General features: G+C 42.8%; 1 protein-coding gene across 1 annotated transcript; it reads right to left on the minus strand.

Annotated features, from left to right (window-relative positions):
• Positions 1-20: 20 nt before the first annotated feature.
• On the minus strand, positions 21-23619 carry atr (ATR serine/threonine kinase). Its single transcript, XM_050061774.1, has 48 exons — positions 23425-23619; positions 23168-23259; positions 19421-19573; positions 18358-19271; positions 18096-18238; positions 17606-17776; positions 17278-17441; positions 16710-16862; positions 16390-16588; positions 16017-16273; positions 15659-15855; positions 15365-15465; positions 14991-15162; positions 14455-14610; positions 14160-14354; positions 13694-13789; positions 13464-13553; positions 13005-13100; positions 12691-12821; positions 12354-12497; positions 11948-12041; positions 11041-11166; positions 10682-10888; positions 10461-10574; positions 10224-10339; positions 9956-10076; positions 9474-9611; positions 9225-9384; positions 8905-9071; positions 7331-7495; positions 7057-7148; positions 6824-6915; positions 6516-6693; positions 6253-6438; positions 5878-6037; positions 5448-5627; positions 4973-5115; positions 4762-4859; positions 4351-4580; positions 3869-4003; positions 3316-3516; positions 2964-3107; positions 1815-1965; positions 1580-1736; positions 1223-1376; positions 900-1051; positions 592-697; positions 21-463 (listed from the first exon to the last, which is right to left on the minus strand). Exons 1-48 carry the CDS (start codon positions 23475-23477, stop codon positions 290-292), a joined length of 7818 nt encoding a protein of 2605 aa, XP_049917731.1. The 5' UTR covers positions 23478-23619; the 3' UTR covers positions 21-289.
• Positions 23620-23871: the final 252 nt, after the last annotated feature.

A 23871-nucleotide genomic window follows, 5' to 3' on the forward strand; every position in this document is an offset into this window, starting at 1 on the left:
AGAGAATGTTCAGAGATGCAACAAATATTTGTTTCCAGAAAACAGGAAACTAAACAGTCATGGAAGTACTTGAACGAAAATGATGCTCTTCAACAAACAGTCAGGAGTAGGTATTTTTGTGTCAGTATTACAAACTTGATGTGCAAATTCCTTTATACTCGCTTGGAGCCACCTCAGAGGGCACTTCAGGTTGTCTTGTGAAGGCATTTGATCACAGGTAAGCATCTTAAATTCTCCTGAATTTACCTCGAAATGCACTCATCTTATTTTATAATCTTAGGTGTGTGTTTTACAGGTATGGGCCCCAGCCCAGATACATCTGACAGAGCATTTTGTCATCTGTGGCTTCCTGTATGAGGTAGTGGACGTGTCCCTCTATAGACAGAGGCAGACCCAGCACTTTGTTCCTGCTCTTTATCACTCCCTGCAGACGCTGGTCGATGTCACACACGTGGGTTTTTGCCTGGCAGAGAACAGAGGGGGAAAAATCAAAACATTTCAGTTATACAAATACCAAAAATCTGACATTTATAGGTTACATGCAGCTCTTAATACAAGGTAACACTTTCATAGGCAAAAGCAAAGACGCACCTTTTCATTAACTATCTCTCCTGTCTCGTTGGCCTGAGCTTTGGAAAGTCCTTTGGCTTGTTTGCTCCACTCCACCAGCGGGTCATGAAGGAAGGTCTTCAGTACACTTAGAGGGAAAATTAAAAACAGAATTTTAAAAGTTTTTTAAGAGTCACAATATAAAATTGTGATAGAGAACAACAAGTAAAAAAAACAACTTTACAAGCATACTTTTTGTTTTATGTGCCCCATTGTATGTGTATGTTCAGATCATGAAACAAGGTTTTACAGGACTATTCTAAAATCATTAAGTATTTATGTGCGTGTACCTCATTAGTGGTTCTCTCTGGTCTCTCATAAGTCTCAGGGTGACCTCACAGGCCTGTCTGAAGAGACCCTCGATGCCCATGGGCCCCATGGCGTGGACCATGTTTTGGGTCAGACGGAAGGGAACCACCTCAGGCACATCAAACGTCTCCCCCTAGTGGGGAGGGAAAGAAGGAGCATTACAGAAATTCAAGGACAACACAGTAAGTGGAACAGAAAAGCAATATATAAAACTATTTTTAGGATTTTTTAAGATTTCTATTAAAAGATTTATATCATGAATGACTCCTAATTAATCAATACCTTAAGACAATTTGAGACAAACCTTGTTGAAGAGGCAGTTGAAGTCGACGTGAACACATTCCCCAGTGAAAGAGTCAAAGAGGATGTTTTCTCCGTGGCGATCTCCCAGACCCAGGACGTAGCCCACCATGGACATCACAGCAGTGGAGCGGCAGTATGCAGAGCGACTGCTGTACCTGTAAACACATAATAAGTGGCATTACTTTTCAAAATCTTATTCCTTAATTGAACTTGATCCTAAATATAACTTTAAACCCGAACTGGACCCTTTTCAAATGTATAGCCATCCAAAAACTGCGACGTTTTAAAAATCCAGAACTAAAAATGCTCCTTTCAGCTGTGGTAACAATATTAGATGGATGTAATTGTAGGGTCGTACCATGATGTAGGGTCAGGGAAGGTCCGGAGGAACCACTCGTGGAATACAGGGGGGTGTCGAGCACAGAGTACCTCCTTGTGGATTCGTAGCTTCTCCTCAAAGGGGGCTGTCTTGGGTAGAATAAGCTTCCTGAGCTCTTTACCTGACAAGTAGACACCTGTAACACACATAGAATTAAATTGTTTAGTAACAGTAATTACACTGACAGTTTGTTTAGCGTTAAGTGGCAGTATACCTCTCTCTTTATACAGCTTGGTGAGAATGTGTCGGAGTCCGGCGGTGTTGTTGACCCATTCGATGATGCCGCACTCCTCATTGAGAGGAATCACAGCGTAGGTACGGATATGTAGCTCCCTCCGCCTCGACTCTGCATCTTTACGTAGGCACTACACACACAAACACGCACAAAAAGCATGTGCACATACTATAAATACTGCTGACTTTACAATAAGGGAACACATCTTACACATACCGTAGACTTAAAGGGACAGTTTGGATTTAAGAGGGTTATATGAAGGACTTAGCTATCGTCAATGTATTACATACAATAGATGGCAGTGTGTGTGTGTCCAGTTTGGAGAAGCAGGCAAGAGTACTGCTACGGAAGTTAAGTAATGTACTGCTCAAGGCTCAGTTTATTGTCACTCAAACATGTTAAAAACATGAGGGAATACATTTGTTACCAAGGTCCAGCAGCGTACAGAATAAATAACATTTTAAGATAGTTCTATAATAAATAATTAAATAACCTAAAGCCTATAATAAATATGTTAATAAGTACATAACAATGCATCATGCAGTCATAGCTGTACAAAGTGCAGAGGACAGACTTTAAAGCCTGGGAGTTCATAAGCCTCACAGCCTCTGGGAAGAAGCTGCACTTTAGCCTCATTGTTCTGGCTCTGAGGCTGCGCAGCCTTCTGCTGCTGCTGTGGACACGGGCAGCAGCAAAACTTATTTTAGCCACCGGCAAGAAGTCCAATTAAAAAAAAATATGAGTCAGTTTAAGTGTACCCTATATTTAGAATATGTTGACCACTTTCCCTTGTAGTCAGACAGTCCTCACACGGCGGGGAACTCAAGCCCTTATATAAGCTCTCTTCAAAGCCACCAGTTAAAGGGCTTCCTAACAGCAAGGTACAGCTGTGAAAATATTCCCAATATAGTGTACACTTCAACTGATAGTTGGATAGTTGATAGCTGGCTGGATGAATTGTGCGAAAAACAAAATTTTTCCACCTTTATTCATGTACATAAAGGACAGATTGTTACCTCCCAGTACACCAATATAACTCCAATGTAACTCCAATATTTGTACAGGTAAACCCAATAAACCAGTGACTCATAGTATATGTCATTTTATTTTGAGTCCAGTATCACACACCTTGTTGATGAGGCAGTTGAACTCCATGAGTCTGCAGTCCTTCCTCAGGTCATCTTTAGGTTTACACATCATGGTGTAGCTCCGCCCGTCTGAACCCTTCAGACTTATCTTCTTAGGCTTCTGTAAGGAGGCCAAGATTTCCACCTACACACAAACACACACGTTAGGGTTGCAAGGCTTAAACCTCCTCAAGATTATTTCTGTGATCATAAAATCTGATTTTAGAAGATAATGTTGCTTTATCACCACTCTTTGCCTGTAACTGTGTTTCGTGAAACACTTTTAGTCCGGAGGCCCCTCCCTACTAAAATATTTACGACAACAATTAAAACCCTCTTTCCCTTTCTCTTACAGAGTCTTCAAAGCCATCCAGGTACGCCCAGTGTCCGGGGAAGGCATCGTGCTCTGTGTTTGCCCCGCCAGTAGAGGGCAGCGTAGGGATGAGAACTGACTGCAGCGGGATCAGGATCTGGCTGAAGGTCGGCTCCTCCACCAGACGTTTTAGTTGCTTGAAGTGAACGCCCATACTGAGGGTGGTGCTGTTGCCATCCACCTGAAAGACACATTCACACAGATATGTATTCACAGCTCCCTTTATATGATGTTTTACTGGAATCTGCAAGCATTTCCTGGTCCTGAAGGGGATCAATAAAATGTCTACCAATAAAATGTGCTGCACAGATATAGTAGTATTAACACATGCTTTATTACTTTAATAATGAACTCAAACTTATATATAATCTTCTATATTGACAACTGTCATACATTTGTGATCCTGAGGAAACTATAGTAGTGGATAGCCTTCATCAGGGTAAAATCACCACAGTTTGAATAATGTATTTTTACTATAGTTTCATGTAATACATAAAACACGTTTGTGGTTGTGTGGTTGTGTGTGTGTGTACCGGCTTGTTGCAGAGCTCCAGCAGCTTGTCAGTCAGCCTGTTGGCGTCTCCGATGAATTTCTCCAGAGACTGTTTGAGGCTAATTGCTTTCTTGAGGATCTGATTACAGCGGTTCATACGCATGGGGTAGGAAGACTGAAAAAAGAAGATGAAACACACAAATGAAGAGTGAGGTAATATTTTTTTTTTTTAGAAAAACAACTTAGCGGCCCTGTGAGTTAATGCAGGCGCTGAAACATCTGGTCAATCAATCACACCGAATACAGTAGAAGGGATCTGTAATGTTTGCAAAGGAACTGATGCATTAAATGACAAAAATATGTTTAAGAAAAGGAAATGAACACAAGAGTTCACATACAGTGAAAATATGCAGGTGTTCAAACACACAGGGTTTGGGAGTTCTTGACCAGGAATAATTAAACTGCAGAGATTCACTACACAAGGCCCTGATTGTTATCTAGGAGCCAGACGAACACACCTACCTTGGAGACAGCAGCCATCAGCCACATGGCCTGTTGGGGGTATGCCAGGAAGACTTTGGCCACGATGGTCATGAGGACGTTAAAGACCTCGTCGCTGGAGTGGCACACCCTGGAGATGAGCTGGGAGAAGGCGGTCAGGAACTGGTATGGTGCCAAGTTGGCACAGTTCTCACTCACAGCTATGTTGATTTTCCCCAGCTCCTGACGCATCTGTCTGTCTGCTCGCCCAGCTGTGGTGGAGGGAGGTGTAAATTATATTTAAATGTGTTTAGATATTTCTTTGTCCACTGTTAACAGCTTATAAAAAGTAAATCTGCATAAAGTGGTGGAGCTGCTAGCAAGACACTGGAAGTGTATGATTGCCCTGCATGTATTTTTATTTTACGTGTACAGTCACTACTGACCACCCACCTTTCTCACACTCGCACACTTTAGCTCCAAAATCCAGCCAGAGTGAGAGCATGCGCGGCATGGCCTGGTAGATGTACTGGTTCCCAAACTGCAAGGCTCTGGGAAGGAAACAACCACACGATTTAAATGGCTAATAAAGAAAGTGGAGTAAAGTCATAACAGCATTTTCTCAGCTTTGATCACAGACTCAAGGGCTGGATATCGTCCTTACTTTCCAAAATACATGACAATGTATCGGATGAGGTTCCCCTGTTTCTCCAGCTTGTTGTCAGTCACCATTGGCATCACTTTGTCGTAGTATTTGGCCAGGTAGAAGTTTCCATCCTCCCATTCAGGCAGAAGGTTGGTCACATCCTAAGAAACATAACCAACACACTTAAAGTAAAGCTGCAACTAAAGGTTTACCTTAAAACATATAAAACAATCACAAATCCGATTTATTTACTTCAGAATCTCAATACCACTGATTTCTATTTAAAAAATCATGAGGAGTGGCTTGTAATATTTGCATTATTGGCTCTGCAGTGTCCAAAAAGTTATCAAGTGCATCCTGAAACTCAGCTGGACATGACATCTTCACATTAATGATGTCCAGTTTATTCATGTTTTAATAATATTAGCAACTCATTAAAGTGTTTAATGAAAGCGCAGTGGTTCACTCCCTTTACACACATCATGGCTGTTACCTTGTAGGTCTTCATGATGGCGTTGGACTCAAAGTTGGCCGTCTCCTCCATGAAGCGTCCCACCAGCAGCATGGCCTTGCCTTTGGTCTGCAGGCGGCGAGGGTCTGTCAGTGGCTGATCATCAGGGAAACACTGGGCCACGCCCTTCTGCAGGACGATCAGGGCCTCGTGCACATCGCCCTGACGACACACCAACATAGAGGGGTTTGCTTTGTCTGTTTGTGCGCGTGCACACTGTGTATGAAAATCATATTTTCCTCATATACGGCAGAGCTTGATTTACGATGTGATAATTTCCTACATGCATCAGCAAACACTAAAATGCATTTTAGTAGTAAAGCAGGTGCGAAACAGGGTCAGCTTCACACAAGAAATGCTGATAGTGTGCTTTAGACAGGATGTGCAAATCGTAGTAAAAGTGTCGTTATACCTTGGACCAAAGCCACTTGGCTTTCTCGGTGACCAGCTCGGCCAGGTGTGTGTTCTCTGCGTTCAGCAGGGCATTGAAGGCGGTCTGGTGGTGTCCTGCCTTTCTGGCCACCCGGGCACTTTGCAGCCAGCACTCTCCGACCAGCTCCTTGCTCATGGGCCTGCAGAGCAAACACAAGGCCTGATTAGTGATGTGAGAGCTTTCTAAAGTCAGGAGCTAATCAAAAAACTAATAACCAAGAAATAAATACTGAGAGGTTTAAGGTGCAGAGATGCATCGACAGCTGGAACAATTAAGAGAGGAAATGCCTGAAGGTGAATATTGACACGTTTAGGACATGTGCCCGTTTGCCTGCAGATGTGTCTACATCCTTACTGTGGTGCCAGGTTGAGCAGAGCCCGACGGAGGGCCAGGATTGGCTCCTTAGCCCTGAAAGAGTTCTGGGTCATCTCCAGGCGATCCGACCAATGAGGAGGCAGCTGGCTGAGGGTGGGGGTGGAGCACTCCTTCTGATTCTGCAGCTCAGTAAAACTGTGCTCCAACTCACTGAGCATGTGGAGCCTGACATGACACACAGAACTTTTAGATTCACAAGTTAATACTACCAAAATTCTCAGGATACACCGACACACACAGACCTGACGATGTACTCATATCCTCTCTGGTAGGTTCCACACTCGTAGCTGGCTGCAGACAGAGGGACGACCTGCTCCTTCCTCACCAGCTTCAGCCTCTCGTAGAAAGTCTCGGCATCCTGCTTCTTGGCTGACAGCAGCAACTGGCCGAGCCGCACGCCCCAGGTGTTGGACTGGCGGTCTGGAGACACAATGGTATTGCAAAACTAAGTCATTAAAGTTTATGTTTTAAGTTTATATCTTTTACTACCATAAAGTACAATTTTACATTCAAGATGCAGCTTTCAAGGACCATCTGTGTGTTTTATTACCTGAACTCAAATAATCTTCCAACAGGTCCCATTGTCCGAGCTTCCAGGCTGCCTCCACTCTGTAGGTGTTCAGCTCCGACTTCCACTGATGCCTAAATGTGTAGATGTATAGCTAAATCCAGTGGACCTTCACTGACATACATGTTAAGAAACTGTGAAGAGGCAAATAAGCTGGATATTTTGGGTGTGTAAACACAGTAAGGAAAATGGACCATAGTGTGTGTGTGTCTCACTTGTTGGCCAGTACTCCATTGACCTGAGTGATGACTGTTGATAGCTGTCCCAGGCCGAGCATAGAGGTCATCACTCCATGATAGTGACCGATCTGCGCACAAAGGGAAAATGAAAATGATGAAATATGGAGGAAATTGCAGAAAAATACAACAGTGTAACAAACAGCTGACACCACATCATTATCTGTCATCTTAACATAAGCAATAATGTACTGTGGCTGCTTCTCGGCAGTATTTTTAACCCACTACTATTCTCTTCTGTGTGTGTGTGTACCTGGTCTGACTCCAGCTGTATGGCCCGGTCATAGCAGGCCGTTGCGTCTCGCAGCAGGCCGATGCTCTCATGCTCCAGTATCTGTTCTCGTAGCGACGGTTCCTCCCTCCTCAGGGCGTTGACCCCTCTCACTCCGTCAGGTTCATGCATGGCGGCGTACAGTGTCTACAACAGCCAATCACAACAAAACAGTTCACAGAGCTTGTTTGGGGTCATGTAATACATATCTGTGGAACATATTTTGTTTCTTTGAACATCAGTCTGATTATTTTATACTTTGTAATATAGGTATTTTTATTTCAGCAGTATTCTTTAACCCTCGGCCAAGCTTTTGTCAGAGTTACTGACAAATTATTAAGAGCTATTGGTGTAGTCATCACCCAGTGTCTACCTCGACACTGTGATGACCCCTCCGGTGTCATCTCCTGTGCTGGGTGATTCACCTGTCTGCTCTCTCTCTGCAGGAAAGGGATCGTTAGGGCAGCTAGGAACACCTGAGGTTATTTAAGTGTGCGTGCAGCTGACAGCTTCCTCTCTCTGACTGACAACCCACTCGCCTGCTGATGCTGTTTTGTTCCTCTCCTGTTTAGTTATGTTGTCCATCCTTATGATTTGTTTGCACATCACACACTATACCCACACGCCCTATACTTTAATTATTTAAAGCTACAGCAAATATAAACCGAATCAAGATTATGCTACTGCATTGTCCATTTCTCACCTTAAATGTTTTCAGAAGCATATTTTAGTGTACTGTTTAGCTGTTAAATGCAGTTTGCGCCAACTGGTGGGTGGTGTTTTGTTTTTGCTAGATTGTTTTAACATGGCTCTGGGCCACAAACTTTCTCATTTTATAGCTTAACAGTCTACCTAAACATGTTTCTGAGACCATTTGAAAGGAGAAAAAGGGGATGTAGTCACACAATCTTGATTCATATTAGATCAGCACTGCCAATTCTTACAGTTGGACTGCAGTTCATGAGCAGTGACTGACATGTTTGACAGCTGATCTCGCTGAAAATGGCCTGTCTTTGCTCAAGTCTCCCGTTTTCCCGTTTATTCTGTCAGGCCTTTCAGATTTTTGCTCAATGACCCCCATATTAAACTGCCTACTTGAGCTTTACGTTAACCCTTCAATTTGGTTTCCCGTAATTTTGCTGAAACATTGACACGTCTTGTCTTCCTTTTGTTATGGCCATTTGAGCCAGGTTGTAAAAACACTCTTAAACAAGGTGCCAGAAATTGTTAGACCTGCACTTTAATACTTAACGAGTAAGTCTATCTATGTACTCAAACACCAGAAGTAGAGAGAGGTAACATGAGGTAACACGGTTCCTGTCCAAATTACAGTTTTTGATTTGTAAACCAAATTGTCACTTATTTTAACTTTTCTTATAGTTTCCATTGTCAGACGGCTCTAAAAACATCTATGAGACATAAACACATAATGGTAACAAGCTTCTAAGCAACCAGTGCAATACCAAGACGTCCCCAAGCCACTTGTTTTGATCTAAAAGAGGGGGAAATGAGCACATACTTTAGCAAAGAATACATTTAAATGATTGTTGTCTGACCTGCAGGAAGGTGAGATGGTCCTGGATGTTCTCTTTGTTTTCTAAGATGTGTGCTTCAAAGTGCATGAGGGCACGAGTGTACGCTTTGGATCGTAGAGAGGCCTTGGCCAGAGCGTCCTGTGGAATCCCCCTCAGGAAGGCCACCACACGCTGATACTCCCCGCTCTCTGCAATAACATGTTTTAGCTCTTTATTTCAAGATTCAAACTACAGGCCACTGATCGAACCTTAATAAATTAATGTTTTACTCTGATATGTTTCAGCACCGCAGTGAAAACCTGGAGACTAGAGATTTGTGCACTGGTGAAAGTGTCACTAACCGTTGTGTTTGGGTTTGTCGTAGAGGATGTGGCGGCTCCACTGTGTGAGGTGAGAAATCATACTGAACACGGTCTGAGTGCTGAGCTGTGATAGGCTGGAGGCCGTCTCCTGACCTCGTCCATCCCCTGCTGTCAACACGGCCAGCATCTCCTCTGTTACCTGAAAGGAGGTGTGTCATTATTGCGTGATAAAACAAGCCTTAGAATTATCGTCTTCTGTAAGTGACACAGACATGTGTGTGTCCTCACCTCTTGTTGCTCTGCAGGTGTGCAGCCCAGCAGCATGTAGAGCAGAATATGAGGCAGCAGGTAGATCGTGACCTTGTAGTCGTGTTTGATGATGAAACTACAGCAGGTGAACACTCTGCTGGCCAGCTCATGTCTCACCTAAAACACAGAAAACCAGCTACCAAAAACTGACTTGGAAGACAAGTTTATGCTGTCACAGAGACAAAAGATGTGCTTTTCACTTTTTTTGCAAAAGTTTTGAAACTGACAACAAATGCGTGCTTGAAACCTTTGCATGCTTTTGTCTATCTTATCTGTTATCATGTGACAGTTTGTCGAGGAAACACTTTCTCACAGTAGATATTTAGGACTCCATTTTGATATTCAAAATGCCCGGTTATTAAATCACACGTATCTGACAAACGGAAAGAGCTGGATACATGATCTAGCAGCTGTGTATCTGTTTGTCTCTGCACAAGACAGTCAAAGATGAACAAGCTCACCTTGCTGATGAGATATCCGGCCCAGGTGGCTGACCAATCAGAGAATTTGCTGCCTCTCTCACTTAAGTACACCGGCTTCTTCAGTTGGGACCAGTTCACCTCCTTCTGACTGCTCTTATACCTGAAGACATGGAGGGAAATATGGTAAAAAAGAGAGGACAAAGAAGAAAAATAACTTCCACTCCAAGGATCTGATCGTCTTAATTATATGTGAGACTAGTACAAGTGTAGATGTGCTGTAAGTCTACATGTATGTAAACTTGAATACCTGCTGTTGAGGTGTGGTTCCAGTATTTCTTGAATCTGCTCCGGGAATCTCCTCCACAGACGGCGCCCTGGTGAGTCGGTTCGACCCTCACGGCACTCGAAGATGGACAGCAGTTCCTACAGCGTGCATGACAGCACCAACACACATAACAGGTGAAACATGAGCCAAAAGAGAGATGGAAAGACATACACCTCAAAAATTAAAGTGCAAAGTGAGTGCTTGCAGATGTGCGAGTACCTGAACTGCATAAGCAGAAGAGTCCTGTGCTCTCACGTTATCAGCGTAAGCCAGAAACGTTCTGGTCAGTTCAGTCAGCAGCTCGTAGGCAAAGTTCGGATCATCAACTCCACTCTGCTCACAGAGAAGTATATGGTTTCTTACAGGGATGTTCCATTTTTCGGGGAATCTTTTTTATACACACACACACACACACACAGTTTAAGTCTTGTCTCGCTTACCACGAAGGTGTTGCGATCCCCATGGGTGTGCGTGTGTGACAGGTCCAGACGTCCAGGATCCACGGCTCCCAGCTCCCCCAGACACTCCCCACAGAGGAGCCTGGCCTCTGGGGATGAGTCCTGACAGCCCTTCAGCAGCACCGACACCAGGCTGGAGATGACCGGCTCCACCGCCTCACTCGCACAAACCTGGCGCAGCAGCCACCCCTGCAGCCCAAAACACAAAAAACATATTTATGGTGTGGGGCATGACGGTAAGTTTAAGATATGTCAGTTAATAATCAGCATTTAAAAACAGAAACTGAAAGCTTTGAGTCTGGTCCTTTCAGAGGTAGTTAATCAGCGTGTGTGTTCGGTACCTGCTTGCTGTGCATCATGTCCCTGAGGCTCGTCAGTGCATGAATCCTGACGTCAACGTTTTCATGTTGAACGGCTCTCATGGAGAGCTGCAGCGCTGCGGCCAGGTCACTGCTGCTGGCTGTCAGCTGGACGGAATCAACGCAGTATATGATCATTTAGTGTACTTTCTTATCCTCATGTTTCTGTTGTTATGGTTTTAATTTTGCACATTTTAAATATACAAACTGTCAAAAATAACAAATAGTATGTGCAGGAGGAGGCAGAAACCCGAGTGGGCATATTTGAAGCCTCCACCTTAAGTTTAAAAACTTCACAATGTCTGTCAAAATTACAGACAGAAAAAAACGGAGAAGAGCAGTTACAAAACAGCTGTTAAATGTTCTTTTAAGCATCTTTTATAACTTCTTATATAGAAACAGCTTTCCCCAGGTTGGTTATTTGGCACTTTTTAAACTTATCGAAAACTGACCTCTGCAAGAGGGAAATTTCTGAGGATGAAGAGTGACGAGCTGAGTAAGAATGAACCTTTGAACCGGCTTCAAAGTCTTCAAATACTCAGAAATATTCCTTTCACTTAAATGTATCTTCTAAATAAAACACACATTTTTAGAAATAGAAATATAGAAATAAGGGGCGCCGGTGGCTTAGTGGTAGAGCAGGCGCCTCATGTACAAGGCTGTTGCCGCAGCGGCCCGGGTTCGACTCCAGCCTGTGGCCCTTTGCTGCATGTCACTCCCTCTACCCCCAAAAATATCTTTAAAAAGAAAAAAAAAAGAAATATAGAAATATTTGAAGTTTCTGCAATAAAGGAGCAGATAATAACACCACTGATGTCAACCAACAACCCTCATCACCCTCTGCTTCCTTTATTTAGTTCATCATCATCATCCTCTTGTCAACACTGACCTTCTTGTAGTTCTGCAGAACAGTGTGGATGTCTTTGAGCTCAGGGTGGTCTGGCAGGAAGTAAATCTCATGGAGGTAGTCATTGACTTCTTCCCTGTGGGAAATAATAATAACATTTCTTTGATACAGCACCTTTCACAGAGGTAGTATTACAATTAAAACAAAGCAACAAAAAGAAAGTGAAGCACAGAGCAAATACAGGCTGCTGAGGCCCCAAACAGTAACACACCAGGGAACAAGCACTGGACAATTTAAGGTGGAACAAAGACCATTTTGACACAGTATTTTCACAAAAACTACATTTTAATTAAAGAAGGAACAAGATCAAAACTAGTTTGGTTTACACTTCACATGTTTTCTGCACAGGCGCAATTGAATCATTTTTAAATTTGTGTGTGTGTGTTACCTGTTGTCCAGTATCAGGAAGCGGATGATAGCAGCGGTTTCTTTGGGCTGCAGTGGGATCAGAGGCAGGAGTGCAACAATAACATGACTCAGTAGAGGGCCCAAGTGTGCCGGCTCCACGCTCCGCACAAAACACTCCCACGTCCTGTCCACACAGGAGGAAGGAATTAATACACACATTCAGAGGCAGAGATCGAGGAGCGATGAGCTAATCACACAGGATTGTGGCATGAATAAGAAGACAAAGAGAGCTGAACTGTCAGTCTTGACAATAAAAGAAGCAATACACCGCTCATACAGTTTCCTTGTGACCTTAAAGTGTGAGTGTGTGTACTGACTGGCAGCAGAGCAGAGGGAAGTCCTCTCTGTATCTGAGGCCCGTGCGGAGTGTCGTCATCATCTTCACTCTGACAGAGCTGATGTGTTTGGAGCCCATCAGTCGCATTAGAGCCATCACACTTGTCAGTGCCTGCACAGAAAAACAGCAGATGCCTTCTTTTAACAACATACGAGCTACAATAACGAACAACAGCATTTATTAAATCAGACACAGTATTGCTGTGAACAACCTCCAACAGTAGCTCTGTGAATTCTCTTACGGAAATGAAACATTGTCAAATATCACATTCGTTGTCATAAGTGAAACACACACCAGCTTCTTGCGGCCCTTCTCTCCTGCGCTGGAGCTGAGCAGCTGCATGTTGAAGAAGGCAAGAATTCCCAGCAGCTTTGGCTGCAGATAATCCGCCTGGTGCACAATGATTGAGGCAAGACCAAAGAGGAAAAACACATGTTAAACAGGTGATTTCCAAGAGGTGATTAATGATCATTATTATAGAGCTTTGTTGAATACTCGATTCTGATTAGTCCACAGCATTCTACAGTCTTTTATTTCTGAATAGCAGACCGATGCTATAAATAACAGACCATTGCTGATCATAGATACTTAGAGGAAGCAATAAAATATTTAAATCAATACAATTATTTCTAAATAATTACACGTTATTCGCTCTTAATACAATCACAGTAATTCAGTTCAGTGTACGGTGGTTTATGTTTATGATTTTACACAAAATAAATCAGTAATAGCACGTTTAACTCTGACACATACCATGCGTTCGGGGGTGGTGATGTCTCGGGGACCCTGGTACGGGTCATCATTAGACGCAAAGGAAGCCAGGATCGCCAGACCATTAAATACCTACACAGAAATGTGAACAAAAATTAGCTTTAAACCATATAAGCGAATTCATTACTGACATGTTTGCACTCAAGAATATATACTGAAGAAGACTTAATTTGTAGGGGATCTTGTGTGTGTGTGTGTGTGTGTGTGTTGACCTGTTGGTAGTGTTCTCCCAGGCGCAGCAGGAGCTCGTTGTGAAGACCCTGGAAGTCTTGCCTCAGCAGAGAGCCCAGTTCAATCTCTGTCTCACTCTGAGGGAACATTTGAAAAACAAATATAAATCAGTCTGATAGTCTGTACTGTAGGAGCCATAAGTTTGATTTGTGTTAAATGCAGTATCCTGCCACACCACTAGGTGGCTTATGTCACTGGCTGAGGCAGGCCGTGGTATTTAAGTTCACGCGAGTAAGCGCAGGTAACAGTTTTCAACTGCTCAGATTAAGATTTATTTGGCTGTATTTATTGGAAGTTTGCGTTGAAACTTATTGAAGTTACCTGGAAATTACAGACACTGCTGAGAAAATAAACACATGATGATATACAGCACTGGTAAAATCGGGAGTAGTTTCTGAGTACACGTCGAAACAGTTCAGCCAATTAGCAAACAGTAGCGGCTAATACCTGTAGGTAGTGGAAAGCCCTCTCTAGCTCTTCTTTAGTGCAGGAACAGACCAGATGGCTGAAGATGTACTTGAAGTTGTTGATCAGTATCTCTCTCCTGTTTGCCTTCAGCTCATTGGCCAGGGTACGGATGAGGGCGGAGCCAGTGGAGCTCGCTTTGGCAGCCAGGTAGGGCAGGAGCACCTGGAGGGTCCTCTGTATGCAGAAAAATGTATATTCTCAAAAACATGCTTTACGTACATAAAACAGTCTTACTGTATGTGCACTGTATGCACTTAATTACAATATGACATACAGTGAGAAAGCGGTGGAGGTCGGGGAAATCGAAAGCGTGTGCGATCTGAGCCAGGATGTCCAGGGCCAGCTCTCTCTGATTGGCTGATTCGCTGCCTTGGTCCGGTGTGCTCCGCAGGGCTGATGCGTGACGTGAATGAAGCGACTCCACCAGGAACTGAAAACACACAGAGGAAAGAACTAATTAAAGCCAGTTCATCTTTACATCTCTGCACACAGCTCAGATTTTTAGAGGTTCAAATTCATCTCAATGCAATTTAGTGTCGGAAAGAATTTAGTTTTCAAATTATTTTCCACCTAGAAATACACACAATCATGAGGAGACCGTGTCAGGCCACAGCCGGGCCACAAATTAAAAGTCTTAGTCATCTAAACCTCGATTAGCATAGGCCTAATTGAACATTAACACTACAGACAGCCCTGCCGTACATTTGTCTAGTAATTATTCACAGAGTTATGGACCAAGAATCTCAAAATTACTCAGTCAACATCGGCTTAAAGCCCAAATTTATTGAAACAGCATTAAAGAGTTCATACCTGGCAAATAGGGTTCTTGTACTGACTGAAGAGCGTCTGAAGTTTAAGACCTTTGGCAGCGGCCAGCGCTCTGATCTGAGTGTAAGCAGCTACAGACACCGGGGACGACTTGGACAGCAGACAGTGGAGCAGCCGCAGCAGAGAGAACGACACCAAACTACCCTGAGACGCTCTGATGGGAGACGAAGAGATCAACACATTTAACCAAAACTATTTTTTTGAAATACAAAATTTTTTATAGGTTTAAATCTCTCCATTAACTAAAATTTCAGTGACAACAAAATTAATTAAAAACTGTGACAATGAGACAAAGAAACATGAAGAATTTTTTTTGCCATCCTGTGCTCTCGTGTACAGACAAAGGTCACCTATACCTGCCAATCTCTCCAGTGGTGAGGATGAGAGCGTTGCGCAGGTCGTCGTCTCTGTTGAGTTTAGCGTTGCTGAATGCCTCTTTAAGACGGGCGACCAGGAGCTTGGAGAAGAAACACACACATCATCAACCTCACTGTTATTCTCTTAAAGACAAACAAGCATTTAAACAAGTCAAACCCAAAAAGGTCAGCACCAGGAAGTGGGTTTTGGCTGACAAAAATAAATCAATAATGACAATGAAGGCCATTAGATGTTCAGACATTTAAGTCTTTAACTCCACTGGAATCGCTCACCTCACTTATAGAGCCCTGCTCGGAGTTCCTGGTGGTCTCTGTTAGCAGGAAACGCACTGATTGGCTGAAGCGTATTCTGACCACTGGATCGGAGTCCTCCATAAGACCAACCAGAGCACAGAGAACCACCTGGGAGTCGCTGTCTCCACCAACCAGGTTCACATGCTGACAGAGGTGAGGCAGAGCCTCTAGGAAAGCTACGAAAGTGACATTAATAAGTTGATGAAATAATACTGCATTTGATTAAATCCTTAAGAGGATCACAACAATTTACTGTATATATAATAAATGTAGCATTATTAAGGCTTTCTGCATGTTGTAAACACTCATTAAGGAAGACAACTTCACACAGAAATACCTTGTTTAACACTACTTGGAGCTTGCTGTTTGAGCAGCGGCAGGAAGGGTCTGACAACAGAGGCCCTGAGGCATGGAGGACTGCTCCCAGCATGCTCTGCTGCGAGGCTGAGTTGGTGGCAGAGTCTCTCAGAAGGATGAGTGGACTCTGTGCGGGTGTCACTGAGCTGGGAGAGCTCTGATTGGATACAACTCAGCTGACCGATGACCCTGGCGAGCTCCTTCTTCACCTGCTCCGAACTGTCCTCTAGCCTGGGACTGCAAACCGTCAAATGTAACATGAATATAAAGAAAAAAAACCCTTTTAAAACAACCACAATAAAATCATAAAAGGATGTTGTGCTCACAGTGATTATACATATGCAGGTACGTACAGGAGAGCGGTGCTGATGAGGCTGTGGTGTGACTTTCCAAGGTGGTGAAGAAGAAGAGGGAAAGCTCTGACTGCTGCCGCTCTCACCACCTCATCTGGACTCTGCAACGTCTTGGAAAACACGCACACGCGCCACGTCTCACACACACCACGACGCAGGAGAGCCAGCAGCGACACACAGTCTGCCTGGATCTCAGGGGCTTGAAAGACACACACAGTTTAACGTCAATCCAAAGTTTTTAAAATGCAAACAGCCTGGTTCATCTCAAATGTCATTTTGGTTTGAGTGTGTCTGAGCAGCAATACCAGAGAAACACTCACAGTAACAGAGGCTGAGTCTCTGAGCGAAGGCAGGCAGCCAGGAGGGAAATCCTGAGCTCTTATAGGCTGAGATGGATTTGTTGTCACACACCCAGGGAAGAGACAGCAGCGCACACACTCGCCGCTGGAGCCCGTCCTCACTGTGGCTGCTCACTGCGAACACACACAGACACACAGGGTGTTGAAAACAGATGGCGAACGATAAACTGTACTCAGGGGGATGTACTTTGGGATTTCTGCCATACACGTCAGAGTAAAGCTTGTTTTTACACCGGACGTACACAATTAGACGATGGTTGATTAAACAATACCATCGCTAGTTGATACGTTTTCTTACTTCATGACAAGTCAGCTAGTCTAAGATTCAACTTCAGGGTCAGGTGAACATCAGGGAAATCAGTCGTTAGGATCATCCCTAGTTTCTACACTCATTAAAGGCGAATAACAGCAAAAGTAACTAACAGTATGCTTTAGTTGCAACATACAAACTGGAAATGAACAACACAGCAAACAAATAAAAGCCACAGGAACAGACAACGTGTGTTTCTGTGAGTGTATAAATCCTTACTTGTCAAATAGAGGATCGAGTCAAGGACTCTAACAGTCGTCTGGACAGCAGACTGAAAGTAGCTCTGGTTTAAGTCAGGCTGAGGACCTCCTTCTAACACTGACTGGCAGCTCTTCAGGGCCCTGCCCAGAGTCTCAGTGGGCACCCAGAGGAGAGGAGACAGACTGTCAACAACGAGACAGAAAAAGAAAGGAATGATAAGTCAGTGGTCGGATCACGGTCAAAGCATTTTTAAAAAAACGAATAATTTCCGTGTGTCAGACATGAAAAGAGAAAAGGTAAAGAAAGAGAGTTAGAGTGAGAGCAGGTGTAAATGTTTGTGTATCACCTGGTTGGAGAGGTGCAGCAGGCCGCCAGGTGGAGAATGAGGGCCACACCCTCCAGAGCAGAGAGAGTCTGTTTGGTTTCAGGTCCATCAGAGTTCAGAAAGGTCAGAAGCTCCTCCAGCCGACTGTTCACCACAGCCCAAACCTCACTGCCAACACGCATGTCCACCTCACTTCAGACACAGAAACAAACGCATATTCATTTCTTTTAAGTGTCAGGATGGTTTTACGGGAATTATTATACAGCTTTACCAGCAATTCCTACCAACCACTACTGCGTTTGAGCAAGTGAATGTTTCATTTGCACAATATGACAGAAAACGATTATAGAAGTGGGCACAGTGATGCAGTGTTTAGCAGTGTCGCCTCACAGCAAGAGGGTTATCTGTCACTTCTCTACTGTCTCTAACAAATAAAGGAAAAAAAGGCAAAAGAAAAATACACTGGACTACTTCTTTAAGAGAGCACAGTTGTGAATGTTTATGAACTCACGCTGCTGATGTTTTTATCGTTTTGCTGACTGCCTTAGTGACAGATTTGCATAATTTCTTGGCAGCAGTCTCTCCATCTCCTGACTTCTTCATCATCATAGCAGTCTCAGCTTTCAGTGCGGCTCGGAGAAACCCCTCTGCACACTGCAAAACGTGAGCACCACAGATATTGTCGAGAGAGTGGGAGAGAAAAGGTGTGACAAATGTTACAGCAGCGAGATCGAGATTTTAAAAAGAAAGAAACAAGCACAACAGAGTCGTACCTCAGCTTGATTTTCTGTTCCAACGGTGCGTGCCAGCGTCCTGCAGACCTCTGTGACTCGCTGCCTTCTTAATGTCGCAGCACCCTCATATACTATGGCGACAGATAGCAAGAAGCTGAACAGCAAGCAGAGGGATTCAGAAACCTCTCCCCCCAGCTTGACATCTGCCCCACCAAGCGTACAAACACACTCAAACATCTGCGAGAGATAGATGGGCTCAAAGTGTGAGTGAGAGACACCAGACGACTGAAACACACAGCGAGTCAGGTGCAGCAGCTCTCCTTCATACGGATGTTTCTCATCTAAGTTTGCGTTCGCTGTGTGAGAGCAGGGGTGTGTTTCCAGCACGTGAAGGTAGGCTGTGAAGAAGTCGTGGCCCTGCATCTCAGGAAACCCTCTCAGCTCCACCAGCTGCCTCAGCATCACCATGGAAAGCGTCCTCAACCTTGTGTTACCGTTGGCCAGGAAGGAACAAGCAGTCTCCCAGGCCACACTGACATCACGAGGGGAGAGAACTCCCCGCAGAGAGTCAGTTATGACGCCGATTGTCACTGCAAATAGTGACTCCAGGGCAGCAGGCGAGGAGAGAACGAGAGGAGAGGGGGTGAGGTATGAAGAAGCACGAACGGGCGAGACACTGAAGCACTCGAGTGTTACAGGCCATCGGTTCTGTGCGTGAACGTCCAAAGTGTGTCCGTGTCCTGCCAGTGTGGTGACATGAGCGTACAGGATGTCACTGAGGTCCTGGGCCATGAGAATGAGCTCCTGAGTGAGGCGGCTGAAGATGAACGGCGCCCTGGCTCTCAGAGTTTGAAGTAAAGAGGACAACACGGCAGAGACCCGCCTGTGGATGACGTCGCAGTCTGGAGCTGCTGCCACGCGAAGCAAACGCATCGCCACCCACTTACTAAAGTCTGAAACAAGAGAGGAAAATGAGACATCAGAGATGGAGGGGAAAAGAAAAGCACAAAATAATTATCACAGATTGGAAGAGAAGATTTTTTTTAGATTTTTTAATTTCCAAAAGACTTAATATTGCAGGTTTTTTAAGAGCATCTCGTACCAGTGCAGCTCTGCGTGGTGTCCGGGTACTCAGCAGGCAGGCAGGCAGGGTTGGCGAACATCAGAGCCGAGGACTTGATTATATGCTGCACAAAGTCCAGCAGCATCACACAGGCCGGCTCTGAACTGGACTTCTTATTCAGCCCAAGAGCAACTGAAGGAACATAGACAACAGATTTGATTTGATTGGCTTCACTTTAAGCGATCACAAGCCAAAAAGTTTGGACGCCACTCCACTAAACTCTTAAACTGCAGAGCTTTCATCACAGAATGTGCAGATATTGATTGTTTAACCCTCCGGTCCCCCTTAAAAAAAAAAATCACACCTGTCCCCTTCGGGACGTTTTTCGTCATTGTTGAAAAACAACCATAAAAATATTAAATATTAATATTTTTTTCCACTTTTTTTTGCTTAAATCTTTTAACCAACTCCTACTCAGGTTATACATATCAAAAATTCATTGATTTTGAGGATTTTTAACCCTTTATATGCCATTTTCTTTACATAAAGTCACTGTTACTTTTATGAAAAAAACATGAATTCTGTATTATTTTCTATATACTAAATGCTGGATGGATTTTTTTTTTTTTTAATTATCACAGTCTCGGATATGTGAATGAATAGTGACAACACCAATTTTGAAATAAAAGCCGACACCTGTCCCCTTCGGGACGTTTTTCGTCCTTGCTGAAAAATAACCATAAAGATATTATAAATTAATATTTTTTTCTATTTTTTTTTTTTGCTTAAATCATTTAACCAACTCCTGCCCAGGTTATACATACCAAATATTCATTCATTTTGAGATTTTTTGTGCAGTTTCAATTTGAAATAAAAGCCAACACCTGTACAGTAACTGAACAGTAACCTAACCTTGCAGCAACCTGCAGCTCATAATTTGCAATTTTTTGCTCCAGAATTACACACATGCACATGCACACACACACACACAATATTTTTTTAGTAGTTATATAGCCACAGCCCCCAGACATCCATATCAACACTAACCTAGCATTTATTTTAATTTTTTTTGCAGCAATGGCTTCTAAACCTGAATAATGGAAAAAATAGGATAAAAATACAGGCAATTTTACTGCTTATTATTTAGTGTGTGTTCGCTCTGCTGGGGAAGCAGGAGAAAATGTATGATTCAGCTGGATTTTAGTAAAAACTTCAATTTTGATCCCCTAACTCTGGGATGCATGACTAATATCATCAAATTCATGTTTCTAAGTTGCCATGAGGATGTGATGAAGAAATATGGTATTTATGGTTTTACATTTAGCTATATTTTCACATAGGGATTTGACATTGTGTATTTTAAGTCCATGTACACACACACACACACAAACTAATATTGCAATATTTTGATACAGACCACACTGTCACATCCTTATGAGCACAGCAAGACCATTTTTTGATCTACTCTGCATTTGCCCTCCCTGTTAGGGGCTTATAGTGTCTCAAGTGGCCAAACCAGGAATTGCATTGAAAAGACAGCAGGGCCCCAAAATGGAAAATGGCTTCATCTGGTATTTTTTTTTTTTACAATTCTTGGGTCTCTCTAACCAACCTGACTACCAGAGACAGAAAAAAATCAAGTTTTTTATGTAAATTGAAGGGGAATCAAAAAATGTCGTTTTAATGGGTTTCAATGGGGACGGTTTTCAGCCGAGAGGGACAGGTGTCGTAAAAGGTTGCCATTTGTGTATTTTAGGCCTGATTTAGGAGTGGCTTTAAAATTTCAAAATATCACCGAAAATAAGTTTTCTGACCAAATGTCATGCTATATGCACGAACACAGCCAAAATGATCAAAAAATGAAAACTGAAAAATGGCTGAAAAGGACGTTAAACTCACAGAACCTCTTTTAAAATGGTAGTGAAGGGATTCCGGAGATCTAAAACAAAGTACATGGTGGCCAGCAGTGTTGTCATGATTATAACTTCGATACAGTGACTTTAAAAATCAATATTTGATACCATTTTCGATTCCATAGGAAAAAAATGGACATTGAGGGCACACAGTTTAAAATTCTCATAAAAGAAAAGCATAACAAGGCTATTACATGACAAGGATGACTTTTCTTGTCTTGGTTAGTAGCAGAGAATGGCAGAAAGTGCAGCTGGTACTGGTGTACTAATACTGCAAAAAACAAGTACTAAACTGTTTAAAATATTTAGAAATCGTTAAGTATTGAAACATATGCCACTAGTGGCCAGATAGTTTCTGGTACAACCCCAAGCTGGGCTAGAATATTATGAGTCAGATTGTTCAGTTTCTGATCTTTCATTACCAAATAAATGTTGAAAGCATTTTATCATTTAACATTACAGCATGGTACAGCAACATGAGTGCAAAGAGCAAAAACAAGCTCTCCAAGACTGTCAACATTAGAGGGAAGGTGATTGGCAAGTCACAGAAACAGCTCAGCGATATATTTGACAGGAAGGCCAAACATATAAGTGCCGATGCCTCACATCCATTACACTCTGAGTTTGAGCTGCTCCCGTGTGAATGTAGATTTAGGGTCCCAAGAACTAGTCAGAACATATATAAGAAGTCCTTTATTCCCTGTGCCACACAGGCAATGAACACAGAACGACTGCCTTTTAGTTTTTATATAACTTACTGCTCCTACCTGCCTACTTGAACAATCGTATCATATATATTGTTTTATTGTTTAATTGTACATTTTACATGGTGTATTGTGTATGTGTTTATATGTACCTTTGATTTTTGAGAGAAGCCAAAGACAAATTTCCACTGAGGTGGACAATAAATCTATCTATCGATCTGCCTGTCTATCTGTGTATCTACCTATATATCTATTTATTTATGTATCTATCTGTATATGTATGTATGTTAGAGCTGCAACTAACGATTATTTCATTGTCGACTAATCTGTCGATTATTTCTTCAATTAGTCGACTAATCATTTTATCAAAAATGTCTTGTTTCGTACTCACGCCAAAGGGTTTTAGTTCACCGTCATGGGAGAGTGTGTAAAGCTGCCAATAACTCAACAGTATTTTGGGATACTTTTATAGTACTTTTCTATGAAAAATGACTCAAACCGATTAGTTGACTACCAAAATAGTCACCGATTATTTTTATAGACGATTAGTCATCGATTAGTCGACTAATTGTTGCAGCCCTAATGTCTATCTATCTATCTATCTATCTATCTGTCTGTCTGTCTGTCTGTCTGTATGTCTGTATATCTGTCCGTATATCTGTCTGTCTATCTATCTATATCATGGGGGGCTAAATTGAGCTTAAGGAAGAGCCCAGGCCAAAAAAAAGCAACAACAAGCCATACAGCACACATCTTAGGAATTAAAATATAAAATACTTAAGACAAAATCATTTAAAAGTTAAATAAAAAGCACAAATATTACACTTCTGGCATTTAGCTTTAAACATTATACAACTGATTTTTGGTCTAACTCTGGAGGGAAAGCCCTGACACAACAAGAGTAGTTTGTAATACAAAGACTTGACCACAACTGCATCAGTCACAAATGTAATGCAAGTTTGTGGGAAGACATTATTAGGCTGTTTTAAAAAACTACATTGGGGAAGAGGAGCAGTCTCAACATTTGGCTTTAACTTTTATGTACTTACTATAACAGCACAAGCATTATTAGTTGAATAGACAAGCAAATTTACAAATTCAAGAAGATGTATAGCGTTTCTGTTATTGTGTCAACCTCCTGTACGTGCTTGATATTCCTTTAAACTTACCGACATCCACATCCGTCAGAATCCTGTCGATGAACTGACAGAGGATCTGTCGGGGCTTCTGCACCGCCTGGTCGTACTCGGCAGCGCTGGCACTGCAATTTAAAAATTATTTATGGAAACATGGCGCTGCGAAGGGTATTATTTACTTAAATAAGCGGCCAGTACTTTAAAAAGACGACTCAGTTCGATATAAATCAGTTTAAGAGTGTGACATACTGCTAACAGCTTAGCTTAGGTAACGTTAGCCGGTTACTCACCTCGCGAGCTCCTGAAGAGCCGGTATCATGGCGGACATCTCCAGTCCCTCCATCTTCACAGCTGCTCGGTGTGTCGCTATGTGAACAACTTCTTTAAATTATAACATTAACTTTGTCAGGTCATTTTAACCAGCACGCCTTTACATGCCCTGTCCATCCTGTCAGGTGTTTCGAAAAGTTTCGCTCCAAAGTGACGTTTTTGTTTTGGTACGGCAGCCACCAAGGGTCAAACCGCTTACTGATAAGCTCAAACTGCAAATTGCTCCCCCTGGCGACGCATATGTTACCGTAGAATTATATACAGCTTGTAGTGCAGTGAGTAAACGTAGCAATATCACAGTATAAATACTTTATTACAAGTAAAAACACATCACTCTATTTTTAAAAGTATATTCATCAAAACATATTTAAAGTACTAAAAGTAAAAGTAGGCAACTCATTTCAGAA

This window comes from Epinephelus moara, chromosome 14 (genome assembly GCF_006386435.1).
Source record: "Epinephelus moara isolate mb chromosome 14, YSFRI_EMoa_1.0, whole genome shotgun sequence".
NCBI classification, from domain to species: domain Eukaryota; kingdom Metazoa; phylum Chordata; class Actinopteri; order Perciformes; family Serranidae; genus Epinephelus; species Epinephelus moara.

What these genes read in the sequence shown, in the direction of transcription:
- atr (XM_050061774.1), bottom strand. Translation starts at nt 23,477, where the DNA reads ATGGAGGGACTGGAGATGTCCGCCATGATACCGGCTCTTCAGGAGCTC. An exon ending in GAGACTCAGCCTCTGTTACT is followed by an intron (nt 16,589 to 16,709) that starts GTGAGTGTTTCT and finishes GTGTCTTTCAAG; the next exon opens with CCCCTGAGATCCAGGCAGAC. An exon ending in AGAAGGGCCGCAAGAAGCTG is followed by an intron (nt 12,822 to 13,004) that starts GTGTGTGTTTCA and finishes TTTTCTGTGCAG; the next exon opens with GCACTGACAAGTGTGATGGC.